The 17,871-nt window shown below is 42.6% G+C and overlaps 1 protein-coding gene across 2 annotated transcripts in view; it reads right to left on the reverse strand.

The window, feature by feature from the left end:
- Positions 1-17,871, reverse strand: part of LOC124622283 (tyrosine-protein phosphatase non-receptor type 9) — a 774,832-nt gene that overhangs the window by 425,019 nt on the left and 331,942 nt on the right. For both annotated transcript variants that reach the window (XM_047147950.1, XM_047147951.1), the window contains exon 3: positions 6,000-6,089. In XM_047147950.1, coding sequence (XP_047003906.1) covers positions 6,000-6,089 — 90 coding nt within the window. The remainder of the gene's footprint in view (positions 1-5,999; positions 6,090-17,871) is intronic.

The following is a 17,871-nucleotide window of genomic DNA, read 5'->3' on the forward strand; positions in this document are numbered from 1 at the left end:
ATCGCTAGTGCCTTATGCTAACGTAGAGGCAGTGCGCGTAAGATTGAGCATGTGACTTCATCGCTGCTCCATCCGGAAAGGTATGTCCACACGATACCTCTTTCATCGTGCGCAATTGCAGGCGCACGGGAAGAAAAGAGAACGCACAAAAATTTGTGGAAAGAACGCATGTACGCTGGCGTTCTCGTTTCCACACGTTGCATTACAGCGCAAGGAGTCTGCTACGGATCCTAATCTTTGTTTGGGAACTTTTGCTGCGTTAATTGTGATAAAAAGACGACAAAGAAAGAAAATGTAAAAGCTGCTTCATGTAAAGAAGTATTTAAATACAAAGATATGAGAAATACAATGTGACGACAACGTTCTGTCTCCAAATTTAAAAAAGGCGTCACAGCGAGACTTCAGAGTTTCTGCTTCGAAAACCGCTGTGATAACACTGGCAGTAACTTCTGTTAGCCAGTAACCGACGACTTATATACCAGTTTGAACTATTTATTTCGCATATCTAAACAAAGCGTACAGCAATTACTCCTGAGACTGAAAATTAGTTAGGGTGATTCTTAGTCATTATGTGAAGGTTCATTAACTTTCAATCCGTCATTTGAATTTTATTTTATAAAAAAATTCTTCACACAACTTAAAACAATGGAAGATTATGATATATAGATTAACAACCTCGGACTCGACAAATTTGCGAATTTCATAGACGTCAAAATCCACCACAACGGAGGTTGCGTTTCCGATTTTTTTTGCATCGTCGGTGTATTTGGTTTCTATTTCTAATATTTTGTTGAGGAGCTACACATACCACTCCCACCCCCCTACATTTTATTTGTTCAGAGATTCAGAGATCAGGCACCTCAGTTGTTGCGCTATTAATTCGCCACAGCATAAATATTCAAATATCCAGCCACAGTATTCATGTTCACTTTTCGTAAATTTGTTTTCCTACTTCGAAACTTAAAAACGAGGTCTTGTTCTTTACAGTAATATGTACGGAGACTTTTTATTTAGTGCTTGACCTCAGGGCATCACATTTCAAATTTTTGTCGAAATAATCTTTATCGGCGGCTATCCATACGACTTTTCTTTGTCCTCAATAATCTATGAATTAAAGCGTGCTTCCTTTGGAGTCAATAGAGATTACTGCACATAAATCTCTTCGCAGCATATCCTCAACACACCACGCAATCAAACAAACATAGGCGCCAGCTGCCTGTCGTCTGTAGTTGCGCCGTTGGAAATTTATACGCATGCGCAAAGTTGAACACAAAAAAGCCATCGCGTGGACGTAACTTAAAGGCTTAGCGATCCATCTGTGTTTGCGCGCACTGGGGTAACTAATTTTTCGTCCGTTGAGCTTATGTGAGAGTGTCCTCACAGTGCCGTAGATATGCGAGGTCGCCGCGGAGTATGTGCGGGTGAATGTACTCGAGTGAGAGGCAGCTTCCGGCTCGCTATCTCTTCCTGCCTGGCCCACACGTTTAGCTGGAGGTCCTCTTTCCCGCCTGCCACAGCCACGCAGTCCCCTTCTACGCAGTGGCTGTCACGCACAAAACGAAATGTGATGTGGTCTTGAAGCATCATCAACGTAAGTGGAGCTGCAATTTACTGTGGCAATCGTGTTAGGACCTGAAACGTCAACGCTCTCTACATTAATGACATGACGTGTAGTGTCCGAGTATCGCAGTAGATCATGGTAAATAGGAGATTATCGTTCAAATGGCTCTGAGCACTATGGGATTTAACTTCAGAGGTCATCAGTCCCCTAGAACTTAGAACTATTTAAACCTAACTAACCTAAGGACATCACACACATCCATGACCGAGGCAGGATTCGAACCTGCGACCGTAGCGGTCGCGCGGTTCCATACTGTAGTGCCTATAACCGCTCGGCCACCCCGGCTGGCAGGAGATTATGTTAGATCCTTGCTTATTTTTGTTATGCAGGTACTAAGCTATGGTCTAAGGCAGAGGTTATCAAACTTTTGTCACACTTGACCGGATAACTGACAATATTGTGAGTGCGGGCCGCATCACTATTTTGTACAAAATCTAGGTTCAAAATCTAAGTAGGCCTACAATTATTTAAAATTGAACGTACTTAATTTAAGACGCCAAGCGGCCAGGAGGTCACATGTGTGAATATCTAGTATTGTAAACACAAGTTAAGACTGTATCACAGTGTCGTGCTGCATACGTTTCGTCCAGAAAATTGAAGTCTGTCAGCATACTGGATGAACTGACCATGTTTGGTGACCATTGTCTAAGCTATTATTCTGTGCCCAACGATTCGTCTTCTAAAGCTGGAGACATACTGAGATGGTAAAGGAGGCAGTTAATTTTCAAACTTAAAGGAAGGAAGGAAGGAAGGAAGATTAGTGTTTAACGACCTTAAAGCGTGAACAAGCTGAGGAAGCTGAACTGTTTATACGTAATCGCGCAAATATGTTTGCCGTTTCAACCTTTCAGATTTGAGGATCTTATCTCCTGTTTAGTTACGTACATATACAGTTGGATATAATGTTAAAATTTTGTGGCTCGTATTTTGATGAATAATTATCACGTTGAATCACTTTTTATATTTTTTACTGAATTCAGACTAATGTAGCGTGTGTACCTTTATCTTAAATAACAATATCTGGCGAAATAAGACTACTCCTGAAACCTATAAGGTAAAAAAAAAATTATGACGAGCATTAAGGCAGCTCCCAAGACAAAGGAAACAACGTACAGAAAATCTGACAAAACTAACACATTCAAATATCTAGGACGAATAACCGAACAGAAAATTTCGGAGGAAGAAGCCATTACACCACGAGTTAATAAGGTGTAAATAGCGTATTACCTCAATAAGGATGCATACAGGGTATAAGTGCAGATATTTTTAAAGTGATGCCTTAATATGTACACACATCAGTGTGTTGCATGTTTTTTTTTCTCTGCATCCAACAGACTTCCCATAAATATGTCACAAACTTTACGGCGTGATGTTTTGTGCATGGTTTTACTGCATCACTAAGTGGACTAAGCCTGTTAGTATAGACTAGCCGTTTTGTGTCCACGCGTCCATAGTTCAACGCCTGACCTGCTGCATAGTGGAAAATAAACATAATGGCTTGCTTTTGCCACATGTACTTGGATGTACTAATCAACCGAAAAACATACGACTTATAATGGCTACAATTCTTAGTCTGCATATGAGGTAAATTCTAATAAAATGTTGTTAAATGCACCGTTCTCATCACCAACAGAAATTTCTGCACTTATGCCCATTACACCTTCTAGAATAAGAAATCAATATCTCTCAATGCTAAGCTTAGACAGTGCACTACAGTGATTCGCCCAGAAGCACATCAGGTTTACCTCTGAAGAAAAAGCCGATGACTGAAGAACTGGAAATCGTAGAAAGAAAAGTACTAAAGAAAATATTGGGACAAGCCAAAGAGCAAACAATACAGAAGAGGTTAAATAGTGAATTTGTATACCAAGACTGAAAATCTTACAGACATAATTAGGAAAACATGAATAGCTTTCTGTAGTCACATCTAAAAGATGAGCCCCAACAGACCGACAAAAAGGCTGTTCACTTATTTCGGATAATTAAAAAGGAGTGACACATGGCGCGAATAAATTGTAAGAGACATAGACGAACTCCGAATTATTCCACAAGATATTGAGGAACGACTGCCGCTCACAAAGAAATTGCACAATTCAAAATCTTTTCATGAAAAACCGAAGAAGATGATTGGAGCTACTGGGACAGAAAAGAGAGACAATACAGAAGAGGTTAAATAGTGAATTTGTTTACCAAGACTGAAAAATTTACAGACATAATTAGGAAAACATGAATAGCTTTCTGTAGTCACATCTAAAAGATGAGTCCCAACAGACCGACAAAAAGGCTGTTCACTTATTTCGGATAATTAAAAAGGAGTGACACATGGCGCGATGAAATTGTAAGTGACATAGATGAACTCCGAATTATTCCACAAGATACTGAGGAACGACTGCCGCTCACAAAGAAATTGCACAATTCAAAAGCTTTTCATGAAATACCGAAGAAGATGATTGGAGCCACTGGGACAGAAAAGAGAAACATGGAGAAATGATGAGAGAAATGTGGAAGAAAATAAAGGAGAAACAGTTGCAACAAACATAGAGCGTAGTAGCTCGTACATAAAGGAAGAAAATCCGCACGCGTCGGGACGTGACGTCATTCGCTCCCTAATACCCACATAGCTAAACCCACCAAGGATGTAAAGGCTGACCGTGAAAGCTGGAATTGCAGTTTCTTTTAGATCTGCTGTTTGGTCCACACTACTAAATGGCAAATGCGAGCGGTAGTTACCGTCTAAAAACTTTTGCGGGTAAGTGATCGAGCCCTCATAGTGATACATAGTTGGGCGAGATGACGCCAGTGTTTTTTTGGAACTGCCATGGAAATTATTCTTGTAAGGAGCCAAAACGTCACAGGAGCAGATACTAAAATCCCCACCGATTTAATCCGAAACGTTTTTTGGCGGACCCAAATTAATTCTCTGCACTGCTGAAAATATGAATCAGTCTAAATACGAGTCGACAACGTAAGTTGGAATGTTACACTTCTCACCACTCCAAAGTCACTAACTAAAAACTCTGTAGTTGTCAATAGTTTTCAAGTCGCTCACAGAGACGTGCGAGACGGCACTTTTAAACCTGTTGCCAGCGTGCCGCTGGGCGAAGCCGCTCTTCCATTGGTGGCTCTCTCTGATGGGAGGCGGCACGAATACACGCCACCAGAGGACGCTATAATAATATAATGTGGTGTGACTACGGCCTCCCTTCGAGTAGACCGTTCGCCTGGTGCCGTCTTTCGATTTGACGCCACTTCGGCGACTTGCGCGTCGATGGGGATGAAATAATGATGATTAGGACAACACAACACCCAGTCCCTGAGCGGAGAAAAATCTCCGACCCAGCCGGGAACCGAACCCGGGCCCTTAGGATTGACATTCCATCGCGCTGACCACTCAGCTACCGGGGGCGGACCACCAGAGGACGCTAACATCACATGACCTACCGCTGCGAGTCTGATTGGCCCGTGCATCTCTTTAAGCAGCCGCACCCACAGCTTCGCCCCCAGAGATTCAGTCTATTTACAGACTTATCAACCTCAATATGGAAGACTGTGATGACGACAATACCTCGACGTAGCAAGTCTCATTAATGTGATTACCGCCTATGTTGGTCATAAACGTGCAACAAACACTCGCACTCGGCAGGTAGCAGCATTAGTAGTGGAGAGTATACAAAGCGTATCGGAGGGACGCGGGAAATAGTGCAGTCGGTTTCGTAATGTGGAAACGGAGTGATTTATCTGACGTACGAATGGACATGATCATTGGCTTTCTGGCTGGGGATGGAAGCATTTCCGGAACAGCTAAGTTTGTAAACTGTTCACATTGTTCAAATGGATCTGAGCACTATGAGACTTAAACTTCTGAGGTCATCAGTCCCCTAGAACTTAGAACTACTTAAACCTAACAAACCTAAGGGCAGCACACACATCCATGCCCGAGGCAGGATTCGAACCTGCGACCGTAGCGGTCGCGCGGTTCCAGACTGAAGCGCCTAGAACCGCTCGCCAACAGCGTCTGGCCTGTTCACGTGCCGTCTTGTTTAAAGTGTATCGTTCTTGGCAAAATGGTGCTATCCAAAACTGGCACTGAGACGACAGTGGTACACCATGGGCCATAGATGACAAGCATTGACAGGGGTGAACAGATGTGCAGCTGTTGTGCAAATGACCGCACAGATAAACCAAGGGGCCTCGAAGATTGATTATTCGACGACCATTCACTGAACGTTGCTGCATATGGGCCTCCGCAGCAGTTACCTCGTTCATGCACCTACGCTGACTGATGTTTATCGGCAACAAAGGCTGAAATTTGCACGCCAGATACCACAACTGGAAGTCCAATGCGCAGCAGCAGCGGCGGCGGCGTTGCGGTACCTACCTGCAGCGTTGTCTGGTGCGTCGACTCCTGCGGGTAGTGCTTCCTCGCGGTGAACACGGCGATGGCGGCGCCCGTCGCGTCGCGCGTGGGCTGCCAACAGACACAAGACGTCCACTGTAGTCGCACTGCGCTCAACACAGCCCGGCGCACTCTCACTAACACCGTTCTGACCCACCTGAAGGGCCCGACAGTAGTCCTACGAGGGACGCCGAGTGTCAGCTCCGCATAACTCAGATTTCGGTGTCGTGCAAGTAAATCCTAGGTGATTAATTGTCATTTGCTTTCTACATGGTGGTCCATTGATCGTGACCGGGCCAAATATCTCACGAAATAAGCATCAAACGAAAAAACTACAAAGAACGAAACTTTTCTAGCCTGAAGGGGGAAACCAGATGGCGCTATGGTTGACCGCTAGATGGCGCTGCCATAGGTCAAACGAATATCAATTGCGTTTTTTAAAATAGGAACCACCATCTTTTATTACATACTCGTGTAGTACGTAAAGAAATATGAATGTTTTAGTGGGACCACTTCTTTCGCTATGTGATAGATGGCGCTGTAATAGTCACAAACGTGTAAGTACGTGGTATCACGTAACATTCCGCCAGTGCGGACGGTATTTGCTTCGTGATAAATTACCCGTGTTAAAATGGACCGTTTACCAATTGCGGAAAAGGCCGATATCGTGTTGATGTAAGGCTATTGTGATCAAAATGCCCAACGGGCGTGTGCTATGTATGTTGCTCGGTATCCTGGACGACATCATCCAGGTGTCAGGACCGGTCGCCGGATAGTTACGTTATTTAAGCAAACAGGAAGTGTTCAGCCACATGTGAAACGTCAAGCACGACCTGCAACAAATGAAACGCACATCAGTAGCAGACAAACTGCGCGAGAATCGGGAATCTCAAAAACGTCGGTGTCGAGAATGCTACATTAACAACGATTGCACCCGTACCATATTTCTATGCACCAGGAATTGCATGGCGACGACTTTGAACGTCGTGTACAGTTCTGCCACTGGGCACAAGATAAATTACAGGACGATGACAGATTTTTTGCACGCGTTCTATTTAGCGACGAAGCGTCATTCACCAACAGGGGTAGCGTAAACCGGCATAATATGCACTATTGGGCAACGGAAAATCCACGATGGCTGCGACAAGCGGAACATCAGCGACCTTGGCGGGTTAATGTATGGTGCGGCATTATTGGAGCAAGGATAATTGGCCCCATTTTATCGATGGCAATCTAAATGGTGCAATGTATGCTGATTTCCTACGTAATGTTCTACCGATGTTACTACAAGATGTTTCACTGCATGACAGAATGGCGATGTACTTCCAACATGATGGATGTTCGGCACATAGCTCGCATGCGGTTGAAGCGGTATTGAATAGCATATTTCATGACAGGTGGATTGGTCGTCGAAGCACAATACCATCCCCCGCACGTTCACCGGATGTGACGTCCCCGGATTTCTTTCTGTGGGGAAATTTGAAGGATATTTGCTATCGTGATCCACCGACAACGTCTGACAACATGCGTCACCGCATTGTCAATGCATGTGCGAACATTACGGAAGGCGAACTACTCGCTGTTGAGAGGAATGTAGTTACACGTATTGCCAAATGCATTGAGGTTGGCAGACATCATTTTGAGCATTTATTGCATTAATGTGGTATTTACAGGTAATCACGCTGTAACAGCATGCGTTCTCAGAAATAAGTTCACAAAGGTACATGTATCACATTGGAACAACCAAAATAAAATGTTCAAACGTACCTACGTTCTGTATTTTACTTTAAAAAACCTACCCGTTACCAACTGTTCGTCTAAAATTGTGACCCATATATTTGTGACTATTACAGCGCCATCCTCCACGAATATGTAATAAACAATGGTGGTTCCTATTTTTAAAAAAACGCAGTTGATGTCCGTTTGACCTATGGCAGCGCCATCTAGCGGGCCAACCATAGCGCCATCTGGTTTCCCCCTTCAAGCTAGACAAGTTTCGTTCTTTGTAGTTTTTCGTTTGATGCTTATTTCGTGAGATATTTGGCCCGGTCACGATCAGTGGACCACCATGTATATTACTTGAGCCCCACTGGCATACTTACTGTGAGTCACGAATGATGAAACGAAGCTGAAGAGTTGCAGTTACAACTGCAACGCCGAGAAGAGGCGTGCAACAAACGTTAAATTCCTATGAAGTGTGCTACTGTTTAGAATTTCCGCGCAACCGCACAAGGTGATTAGCAGTACAAGTAGAGATTAAGCAGCGCGTTTCTTATTTAGAAATCTTATTTAAATGTTGGTGGAAAGCATCTGAAGCAGCCAAACCAAAGAAGTCGCCACGTCAGCAGGGCACCCCAGTTCACTTTTACAGAGAGTACTCTTCGTTAGTGGCCCCTTATTTACCTTGCATTAAGACCAGGCTCTCATTCAAAATGATTGAAAATTTGACTTCTTTTTATTGTATTTTTGGAAGGTATGTGTCTAGAAGAATTTTTTAATCCGTGCGTTACAAAAGTTTCTATCGCCCATTGTTCGAAGCAGTGTCACGGCCTACGTGAGACACTCTCAGCTTAAGACGCACGGCTCTGGTACAGAACTTGTCGTGCCATGGCGCACGTTCAAACAATGATTTATATTACAGAATGCATGCAAAGATATTCGTCGAGAAAGCTGGTGAACAACGGGTGCAGGGTGCCGAACGCAGCATATACAGCTCAGCCAGACGGCTTTTCTCACCAAGGAGAACGAGGGAACTGCTCTCCAGGAACAATTCTAGCTAGAGGGAGGGCTGATACATGGTCCTGGAGTTGCAGACTAAACATAAGTAACGAAAGCACTTTTTTGTCAACTTTTTGTCAGAACGTAATTTTTGGTCCATCATATTTGATTAGCCATTTTGAATTTTGAAAATCTAACTTCAGATTTCTGTCCGGCAACATCAGAACTATATAACAACACGTAGTTTTTATGCAAATTGAACTAATAATACACACAACAGTTTTATCTAAACGTTAAAGAAGTTTTTCTCGAGAAACGATTTTTCAAAACTGAGTGCAGCGTAAAATAAAAACAGTTCAACCGTTTAACTTCTAACTTTGACCCCCGAAAAGTAAACACTTTTGTTGGGAGTTTATATCTATAATATATGAAATTTGTTAATATTAACTATTTTTATAAAGCAATAAAGAGTGAAACAAACCATCCATTTTTTTTTATTTCAGATAACTCCTGAAGGTCTACACTCCAAGTAGTCTGCGTACTTCAGATTTGATCAAACCATAATTACGGGCGCAATTTTGTCTTTTTTTGTACTGAAAATCTAAAACAAAGTTCAAAGTAAGGTCAACCATAATCCCTAAAAATATCCTTTGTATGTCTTTTCATTGCCTAAAAAACATTTCCAAACTTTGCCTATTTTTTCCCTCATTTGAATGAGAACCCTGCCTTAATCATCTACGTCTCGCCCACTGCAGAGTCCCAAGGGACTGGAAAATAGCGCAGGTCACTCTCACAAATAAGAAGGTAGAAATACGGACCCACAAAACCACAGGCCAATATCCTTAACGAAATTAGAATTATATTAATACCTTCAGCTGCTGACGAACGTTGATACATATAAACGGGGACAGGTGAAAATGTGTGCCCCGACCGGAAATCGAACCCAGGATCTCCTGCTTACATGGCAGACGCTCCATCCATCTGAGCCACCGAGGGCACAGAGGATAGCGCGACTGTAGGAATTATCTCGCGCTCGCCTCCCGTGAGACCCACATTCTCACCTTGTACGTCCACACACACCACATTCATAGTGCCCCACCCCAACAAACTCATTACTCGTGGAAGACATTCTTACCAAGTCCCGTAAGAGTTCGGGGAATGTGTGTGCATCCCCACAGAAGAAGAAGGTCATGGCCGGTATTGCCAGAACTATATATTTATATGGATATGGTGTCTGTTCTTTCGGGCATGTCCGAAAGAACAGACACCATATCCATATAAGTATACAATATCCTTAATGTCGGTTTGCTGCAGAATTCTTGATCATATCCTGAGTCGAATATAGTAAATTTCCTTGAAAGAGAAAAACTTGCGTCCACAAATCAGCACGGATTTAGAAAGCATCTGTCGAGTATAGCTCAGTTTGCCCTTTTCCCACAAGATAGGCTCCGAGCTGTGGGTGAAGGGCAACAGGAAGATTCTATATTCCTACCAATTGAGCAATTGACAGCCGAAGGTGTAGGTTGCGAGTTCGTCTCGGTCCGGTACTCAGTTTTAATCTGCCAGGAAGTTTCATATCAGCGCACACTCCGCTGCAGAGTGAAAATTTAATTCCGGACACATCCCTCAGACTGAGGCTGAGCCATGTTTCCGCAATATCTTTTTCTCCAGGAGTGCTAGACCCTCAAGTTTCGCAGGTGAACTTCTGCGAAGTTTGGAAGGTAGGAGACGAGGTACTGGCGGAAGAAAAGCTGTGAGGACGCGTCGTTGGTCGTGCTTGGGTAGCTCAGTCAGTAGAGGCAAAGTTCCCGACTTCAAGTCTCGGTCCGGCACACAGCTTTAATCTAATTTTCCTAGTAACTATACTTATGACATCCACCCGAGTGAGCTTTCTGCTATCTGTCGGACGCAAAGTCCTTGGTCGGCTTTCCCATTAAAAGTCCATGCCCCACTACTGTTAGTCATTACTGGAAACATACACTCTTTCCGTTTCAGACATAGCGAAAGCTTATTTTTAAAGCACCCATTCAGTTTACTAAAAGCAATCAAGGGTATTTTTAATCTTCTGTTTATTTCTTCAGTTCTCCAACCAGCTTTAGTACTCAGCTAACCTAGACACAAAGACCAGTCAACTGATTTTATGCCTCAATTATGCAGTACCTCTTTCGAGATTATATACTGCATTTTTATATGGTTCTGTAACTCAATGAGTGCGTGTCAGACCACGAACATAAAAGACCGGGATCTAATATCCAGTCGGAAGGACCTTTGTCTATCCCTTCCACGTCTGGCAATGACTCGAACATATGTAAAACGCAATGTTGCTCCAGATTGATGATAAAATTTCAGTGGGCAAAGTGCAAGATGAAAATAACATATATCCAAAACTTTTACCAGCCCAAGAGGAACGTTAAAGAGAGTATGTGCTACAAGATACATAACTGGATAAACTGGGAGTGCAGATACTAATAGTGTAGAAGTTAAGAAAAATAGGGCACAATTTAAGAATTTTGAAAATTCAATGACTTTAAATTGTTGACGCTGCCAGTCTGTTTCTAGCAATGGTTGTCAGACGAGTTTTCTGATTATGAAGTAACTTTTACAGCGGCTAGTTACAATTTCCTTTTGTTTATTTCTTGCACAACGCGTATCGGGAAATCACTCCCATACTCAAGTGCGTGATAGTATATTTTGAGATTTTTGAGTTATGTCTGCTAAGTGTGAACCTGGTGCATTATTCTGTTACCGTTACTGTAACATGTAAACACGAGGAATTATTTAATTTGTAATAATTTGGAACAAAACTTTTACTTACGGTTTTCTTGTAGCACTCTTAAGCGAAACTCACACATATTAAGTATTACTCAGAAAATTTACAGCGAACAATAACACAGTGTACAATAACGGTTTCTGTTTTCATGCCAGAATCGCACTACAGTGTGATGTTAGGTAGAATTCCGCTAACAGCTCCTAAAAATTTTGATCATTGCAAAACAACCGGTTTCGCCGTCTAAAGCTGCATCATCAGGCGCAACCAACATGGTAACGCGCAAAGTACAGTGTCACAATATTTTGTAGATATTAAAATTAATGAAGAAATGTCTAAAATATACTCAAACGTTAAAAGGTCACAAGTATATCCATCGCGCCTAGTCGAAATTTACTATTCAGTGAATTTTCTCAATACTTGGCGAACGAAAAGTAACAAAGATTTTCTCCATACATTTAGGACTAACCGATGATAGGTGAAACTTGTGATTGCAGAGCAAAGTTTTAAAAATTTGCCTGCATCTAAAAGGAAAACGATAAATGTTTTACAGTCAGAGGACGCTAAGAATTTTAGAAGGGCCGGATTGGTGACAGAGAATTGCCACTGCTAACATGATTGGTCGCGGTACTAAGCAGATTACTGTATGTAATGTGTCGGGTGGCACGTCTTACCGGTCTGCCAGCCGGGCGACCCGGCACTGGGAAAAAAGCAAAAGCGGCCCACACGAACGACTAAGAGAGACTAGCTTGCTGCCTATCCATGTGGATAATGTGACGTCACACACTCATGACTGGGAGCGTTGAGTAGCTACCTAAACAAGCGAGAATAATACAGGATATTATGACGGACTAATGCTATATCTAATCGCATAAACAATCAAAATGAGCCAGAATGCTTTAATTCTAATTGGTTATTCAACATGAACTGTCAATTTTCCTTTTTATACTAAAATAAAAAAACAACAATTTTACCAACTGTTAGCGGAATTTTTCCTAACATCACGCCTTTCAACAGCTGCGGATGCCCAGAACATGAAATAGTTGTGGAGCATGGTAGTCAATTCACACTGATGTCCTCGTCATAAAACTCGCCTGATCAGAACCCAATGCAACTCATTTGGGTCAGTATTGGGTCGGGTGGTAGCTCACCGACCACAATCCAGCAGCCCGTAATTTACGGGTAAATGTCTGACCTGTGTGTGTAGCTATCTGGTGCCACATACCAGCAGAAACCTACCAAATACGTGCCGAAACCATACCTTACGCAGACTCACTGTTGTATGGTCTTCCAAAGTTGGACCAAAATGCTATTAAGTGAAAAGTCATAATGTTTGGCTTAGATGACCGTTACGTAGGAGGGAATTTAAAAAGTAAGTTACAAATTACTATGGCAGATCGTGCAACTTTTATTGATTGTTGCACTACGATTCAAAGGGACAAAGATACACGACACTATTTCTCAATAGTAAGTAATGGTCTGAAGGCTGCTGTACCAATCGTTCTGTTCCTCGAGGACAGAAATCCACTGCTTGGTCAGAGTTCCATTTGAGAACCACTGTGTAAACGTCCTCATTGCCCTCACCGAACCCCTAGACGTTCTTCCGGCTTGTCGAAAAATCACATGACGCAAGATCTGGTCTTCTCGGTCACCATCATCCACGTCTGTGAGGCCTTGCTCGGTTAGTTGGTTACATGTTCCATTCGAATGATTCTCTTATCGAAATGATGTGAAATGAGTCACATTACAACATACTCGTATTTCCACGTATTAAGTGTTAACATCGATTGAATCATAATTTTTTGTTTCTACTCCTGTAACAATACTTAAAAACCGGGAACGGTTTTTTATTGAATATTAAATTTTAAATATAAATTCGTCCATGGAATAAAAAGACTTGTTCAAAGTAAATGAGTTTCGATTACATTTAAAACTTGCTTTTCTGCCTGCCAGGCATTTTATATTACTGGGCACATGATCAAAAATTTTTGTTGCTGCATGTTGAACTCCTTTCTGAGCCAATGCCAGCTTTAATAATGGGTAATAAAGGTAATGTTTGGGGCTCCGTGTCTCAATATGTGAAAATGGAGGCTTTACAGGACTGCTTTGTTGTCCGACAGATGCTTTGTTGCCCGTCCATCTGTCTGTCCGCCCGCAAGTTAAGAACCCTTTCTCTCGGGGACGGGTTCACGTATCAAGTTCAAATTTACGTCACATATTAAGGCTATGGTCCCTTGAGGGTCTAAACATTTTAAGCTTCTAAGTCACTTCAATTAAAAGATACGGCCTTTTATGTCACTCTTTTTTTCACTCGAAAAATAACTCATCAAGATCTGTAGCGTGCTTCCCGATAACCTAGAATCGTCAAATTTCGCAATAAGCAAGGTTACACGGTACAAACATGCGAAAAATCCGAAAATTGTTAATTTGTAATTATAATACACGAAAATTCTTTTTTTGATTTTCATCCCTTTGTCTGTGCGTCCGTCTTTTAAGACCCCTTTTTCTCTTCAACAGTCTGGCTTATGAAGTTCACATTTAAGTCACATACTAAGGTCCGTGATCCGTTGCCGGTGAAAAAAAATTAACCTCCTAAGTAAATGTAAAGATTCGGTCGTTCAAGTCACATATTTTGATACTCGTAAACTCACTCATCAAAACCTATAGCATACTTCCTGTTGATCTAGAAACGTGAAATTCGGTAACAGGCAAAGCTTGACAGTACAAAATAAGAACTTTTGAGTTGTAATTATATCACATAAAAATTTCTTTTGCCATTTGAATATTCATTGCATTCATCGTCAGTCAAAAGCATAATAGACGAAGCTTATTGCATGAAAAATGAAATGTAATTTGTAGTCGTGTTTTAGTAAGTAAATAAAAAAGTTGTAATAAAACTTCTCTCCACATATATAAGCTGAAGTCCCATGTCCGCTTCTTTTTGTTCTCCTAGGAATCGAGAATCTCTTCGATTTTGAAGATTATATATATATATATATATATATAGGGTGTTACCAAAAGGTACGGCCAAACTTTCAGGAAACATTCCTCACACACAAAGAAAGAAAATATGTTATGTGGACATGTGTCCGGAAACCCTTACTTTCCACGTTAGAGGTCATTTTATTACTTCTCTTCAAATCACATTAATCATGGAATGGAAACACACAGCAACAGAACGTACCAGCGTGACATCAAACACTTTGTTACAGGAAATGTTCAAAATGTCCTCCGTTAGCGAGGATACATGCATCCACCCTCCGTCGCATGGAATCCCTGATGCGCTGATGCAGCCCTGGAGAATGGCGTATTGTATCACAGCCGTCCACAACACGAGCACGAAGAGTCTCTACATTTGGTACCGGGGTTGCGTAGACAAGAGCTTTCAAATGCCCCCATAAATGAAAGTCAAGAGGGTTGAGGTCAGGAGAGCGTGGAGGCCATGGAACTGGTACGCCTCTACCAATCCATCAGTCACCGAATCTGTTGTTGAGAAGCGTACGAACACTTCGTCTGAAATGTGCAGGAGCTCCATCGTGCATGAACCACATGTTGTGTCGTACTTGTAAAGGCACATGTTCTAGCAGCACAGGTAGAGTATCCCGTATGAAATCATGATAACGTGCTCCATTGAGCGTAGGTGGAAGAACATGGGGCCCAATCAAGACATCACCAACAATGCCTGCCCAAACGTTCACAGAAAATGTGTGTTGATGACGTGATTGCACAATTGCGTGCGGATTCTCCTCAGTCTACACATGTTCATTGTGAAAATTTACAATTTGATCACGTTGGAATGAAACCTCATCCGTAAAGAGAACTTTTGCACTGAAATGAGGATTGACACATTGTTGGATGAACCATTCGCAGAAGTGTACCCGTGGAGGCCAATCAGCTGCTGATAGTGCCTGCACACGCTGTACATGGTACGGAAACAACTGGTTCTCCCGTAGCACTCTCCATTCAGTGATGTGGTCAACGTTACCTTGTACAGCAGCAACTTCTCTGGCGCTGACATTAGGGTTATCGTCAACTGCACGAAGAATTGCCTCGTCCATTGCAGGTGTCCTCGACGTTCTAGATCTTCCCCAGTCGCGAGTCATAGGCTGGAATGTTCCGTGCTCCCTAAGATGCCGATCAATTGCTTCCAACGTCTTCCTGTCGGGACACCTTCGTTCTGGAAATCTGTCTCGATACAAACGTAACGCGCTACGGCTATTGCCCCGTGCTAATCCATACATCAAATGGACATCTGCCAACTCCGCATTTGTAAACATTGCACTGACTACAAAACCAAGTTCGTGATAAACACTAACCTGTTGATGCTACGTACTGATGTGCTTGATGCTAGTACTGTAGAGCAATGAGTCGCATGTCAACACAAGCACCGTAGTCAACATTACCTTCCTTCAATTGGGCCAACTGGCGGTGAATCGAGGAAGTACAGTACATACTGACGAAACTAAAATGAGCTCTAACATGGAAATTAAGCGTTTCCGGACACATGTCCACATAACATTTTTTCTTTATTTGTGTGTGAGGAATGTTTCGTGAAAGTTTGGCCGTACCTTTTTGTAACACCCTGTATACAGGGTGGTCCATTGATAGTGACCGGGCCTCAAGAAAAAAGCGTCAAACGAAAAAACTACAAAGAACGAAACTCGTCTAGCTTGAAGGGGGGAACCAGATGACGCTATGGTTGACCTGCTAGATGGCGCTGCCATAGGTCAAACGGATATCAACTGCGGTTTTTTAAAATAGGAACCCCCATTTTTTATTACATATTCGTGTAGTACGTATGAAATATGTATGTTTTAGTTGGACCACTTTTTTCGCTTTGTGATAGATGGCGTTGTAATAGTCACAAACGTATAAGTACGTGGTATCACGTAACATTCCGCCAGTGCGGACGGTATTTGCTTCGTGATACATTACCCGGGGGATGGACCGTTTACCAATTGCGGAAAAGGTCGATATCGTGTTGATGTATCGCTGTTGTGATCAAAATGCCCAACCGGCGTGTGCTATGTATGCTGCTCGGTATCCTGGACGACATCATCCAAGTGTGCGGTCCGTTCGCCGGTTAGTTACATTATTTAAGGAAACAGGAAGTGCTGAGCCACATGTGAAACGTCAACCACGACCTGCAACAAATAAAACGCACATCAGTAGCAGACAAACTGCGCGAGAATCGGGAATCTCAAAAACGTCGGTGTTGAGAATGCTACATAAACATAGATTGCAACCGTACCATATTTCTATGCACCAGGAATTGCATGGCGACGACTTTGAACGTCGTGTACAGTTCTGCCACTGGGCACAAGAGAAATTATGGGACGATGACAGATTTTTTTTTGTACGCGTTCTATTTAGCGACGAAGCGTCATTCACCAATAGCGGTAACGTAAACCCGCATAATATGCACTACTGAGCAACGGAAAATCCACAATGGCTGCGACAAGTGGAACGTCAGCGACCTTGGCGGGTTAATGTATGGTGCGGCATTATGGGAGGAAGGATAATTGGCCCCCATTTTATCGATGGCGATCTAAATGCTGCAATGTATGCTGATTTCCTCCGTAATGTTCTACCGATGTTACTACAAGATGTTTCACTCCATGACAGAAGCCGACCGCGGTGGTCTAGAGGTTCTAGGCGCTCAGTTCGGAACCGCGCGACTGCTACGGTCGCAGGTTCGAATCCTGCCTCGGGCATGAATGTGTGTGATGTCCTTAGGTTAGTTAGGTTTAACTAGTTCTAAGTTCTAGGGGATTGATGACCACAGATGTTAAGTCCCATAGTGCTCAGAGCCATTTGAACCATTTTTTGAACCATGACAGAATGGCGATGTACTTCCAACATGATGGATGTCCGGCACATAGCTCGCTTGCGGTTGAAGCGGTACTGAAAAGCGTATTTCATGACAGGTGGATTGGTCGTCGAAGCACCATACCATGGCCCGCACGTTCATCGGATTCCCCGAATTTCTTTCTGTGGGGAAAGTTGAAGGATATTTGCTATCGTGATCTAACGACAACGCCTGACAACATGCGTCAGCGTATTGTCAATGCATGTGCGAACATTACGGAAGGCGAACAACTCGATGTTGAGAGGAATGTCGTTACACGTATTGCCAAATGCATTGAGGTTGACGGACATCCTTTCGAGCATTTATTGCATTAATGTGGTATTTGCAGGTAATCACGCTGTAACAGCATGCGTTCTCAGAAATGATAAGTTCACAAAGGTACATTTATCACATTGGAACAACCGAAATAAAATGTTCAAACGTACCTACGTTCTGTATTTTAATTTAAAAAACCTATTTGTTACCAACTTTTCGTCTAAAATTATGATTCATATGTTTTT

This window comes from Schistocerca americana, chromosome 7, assembly GCF_021461395.2.
Source record: "Schistocerca americana isolate TAMUIC-IGC-003095 chromosome 7, iqSchAmer2.1, whole genome shotgun sequence".
Lineage (NCBI taxonomy): Eukaryota > Metazoa > Arthropoda > Insecta > Orthoptera > Acrididae > Schistocerca > Schistocerca americana.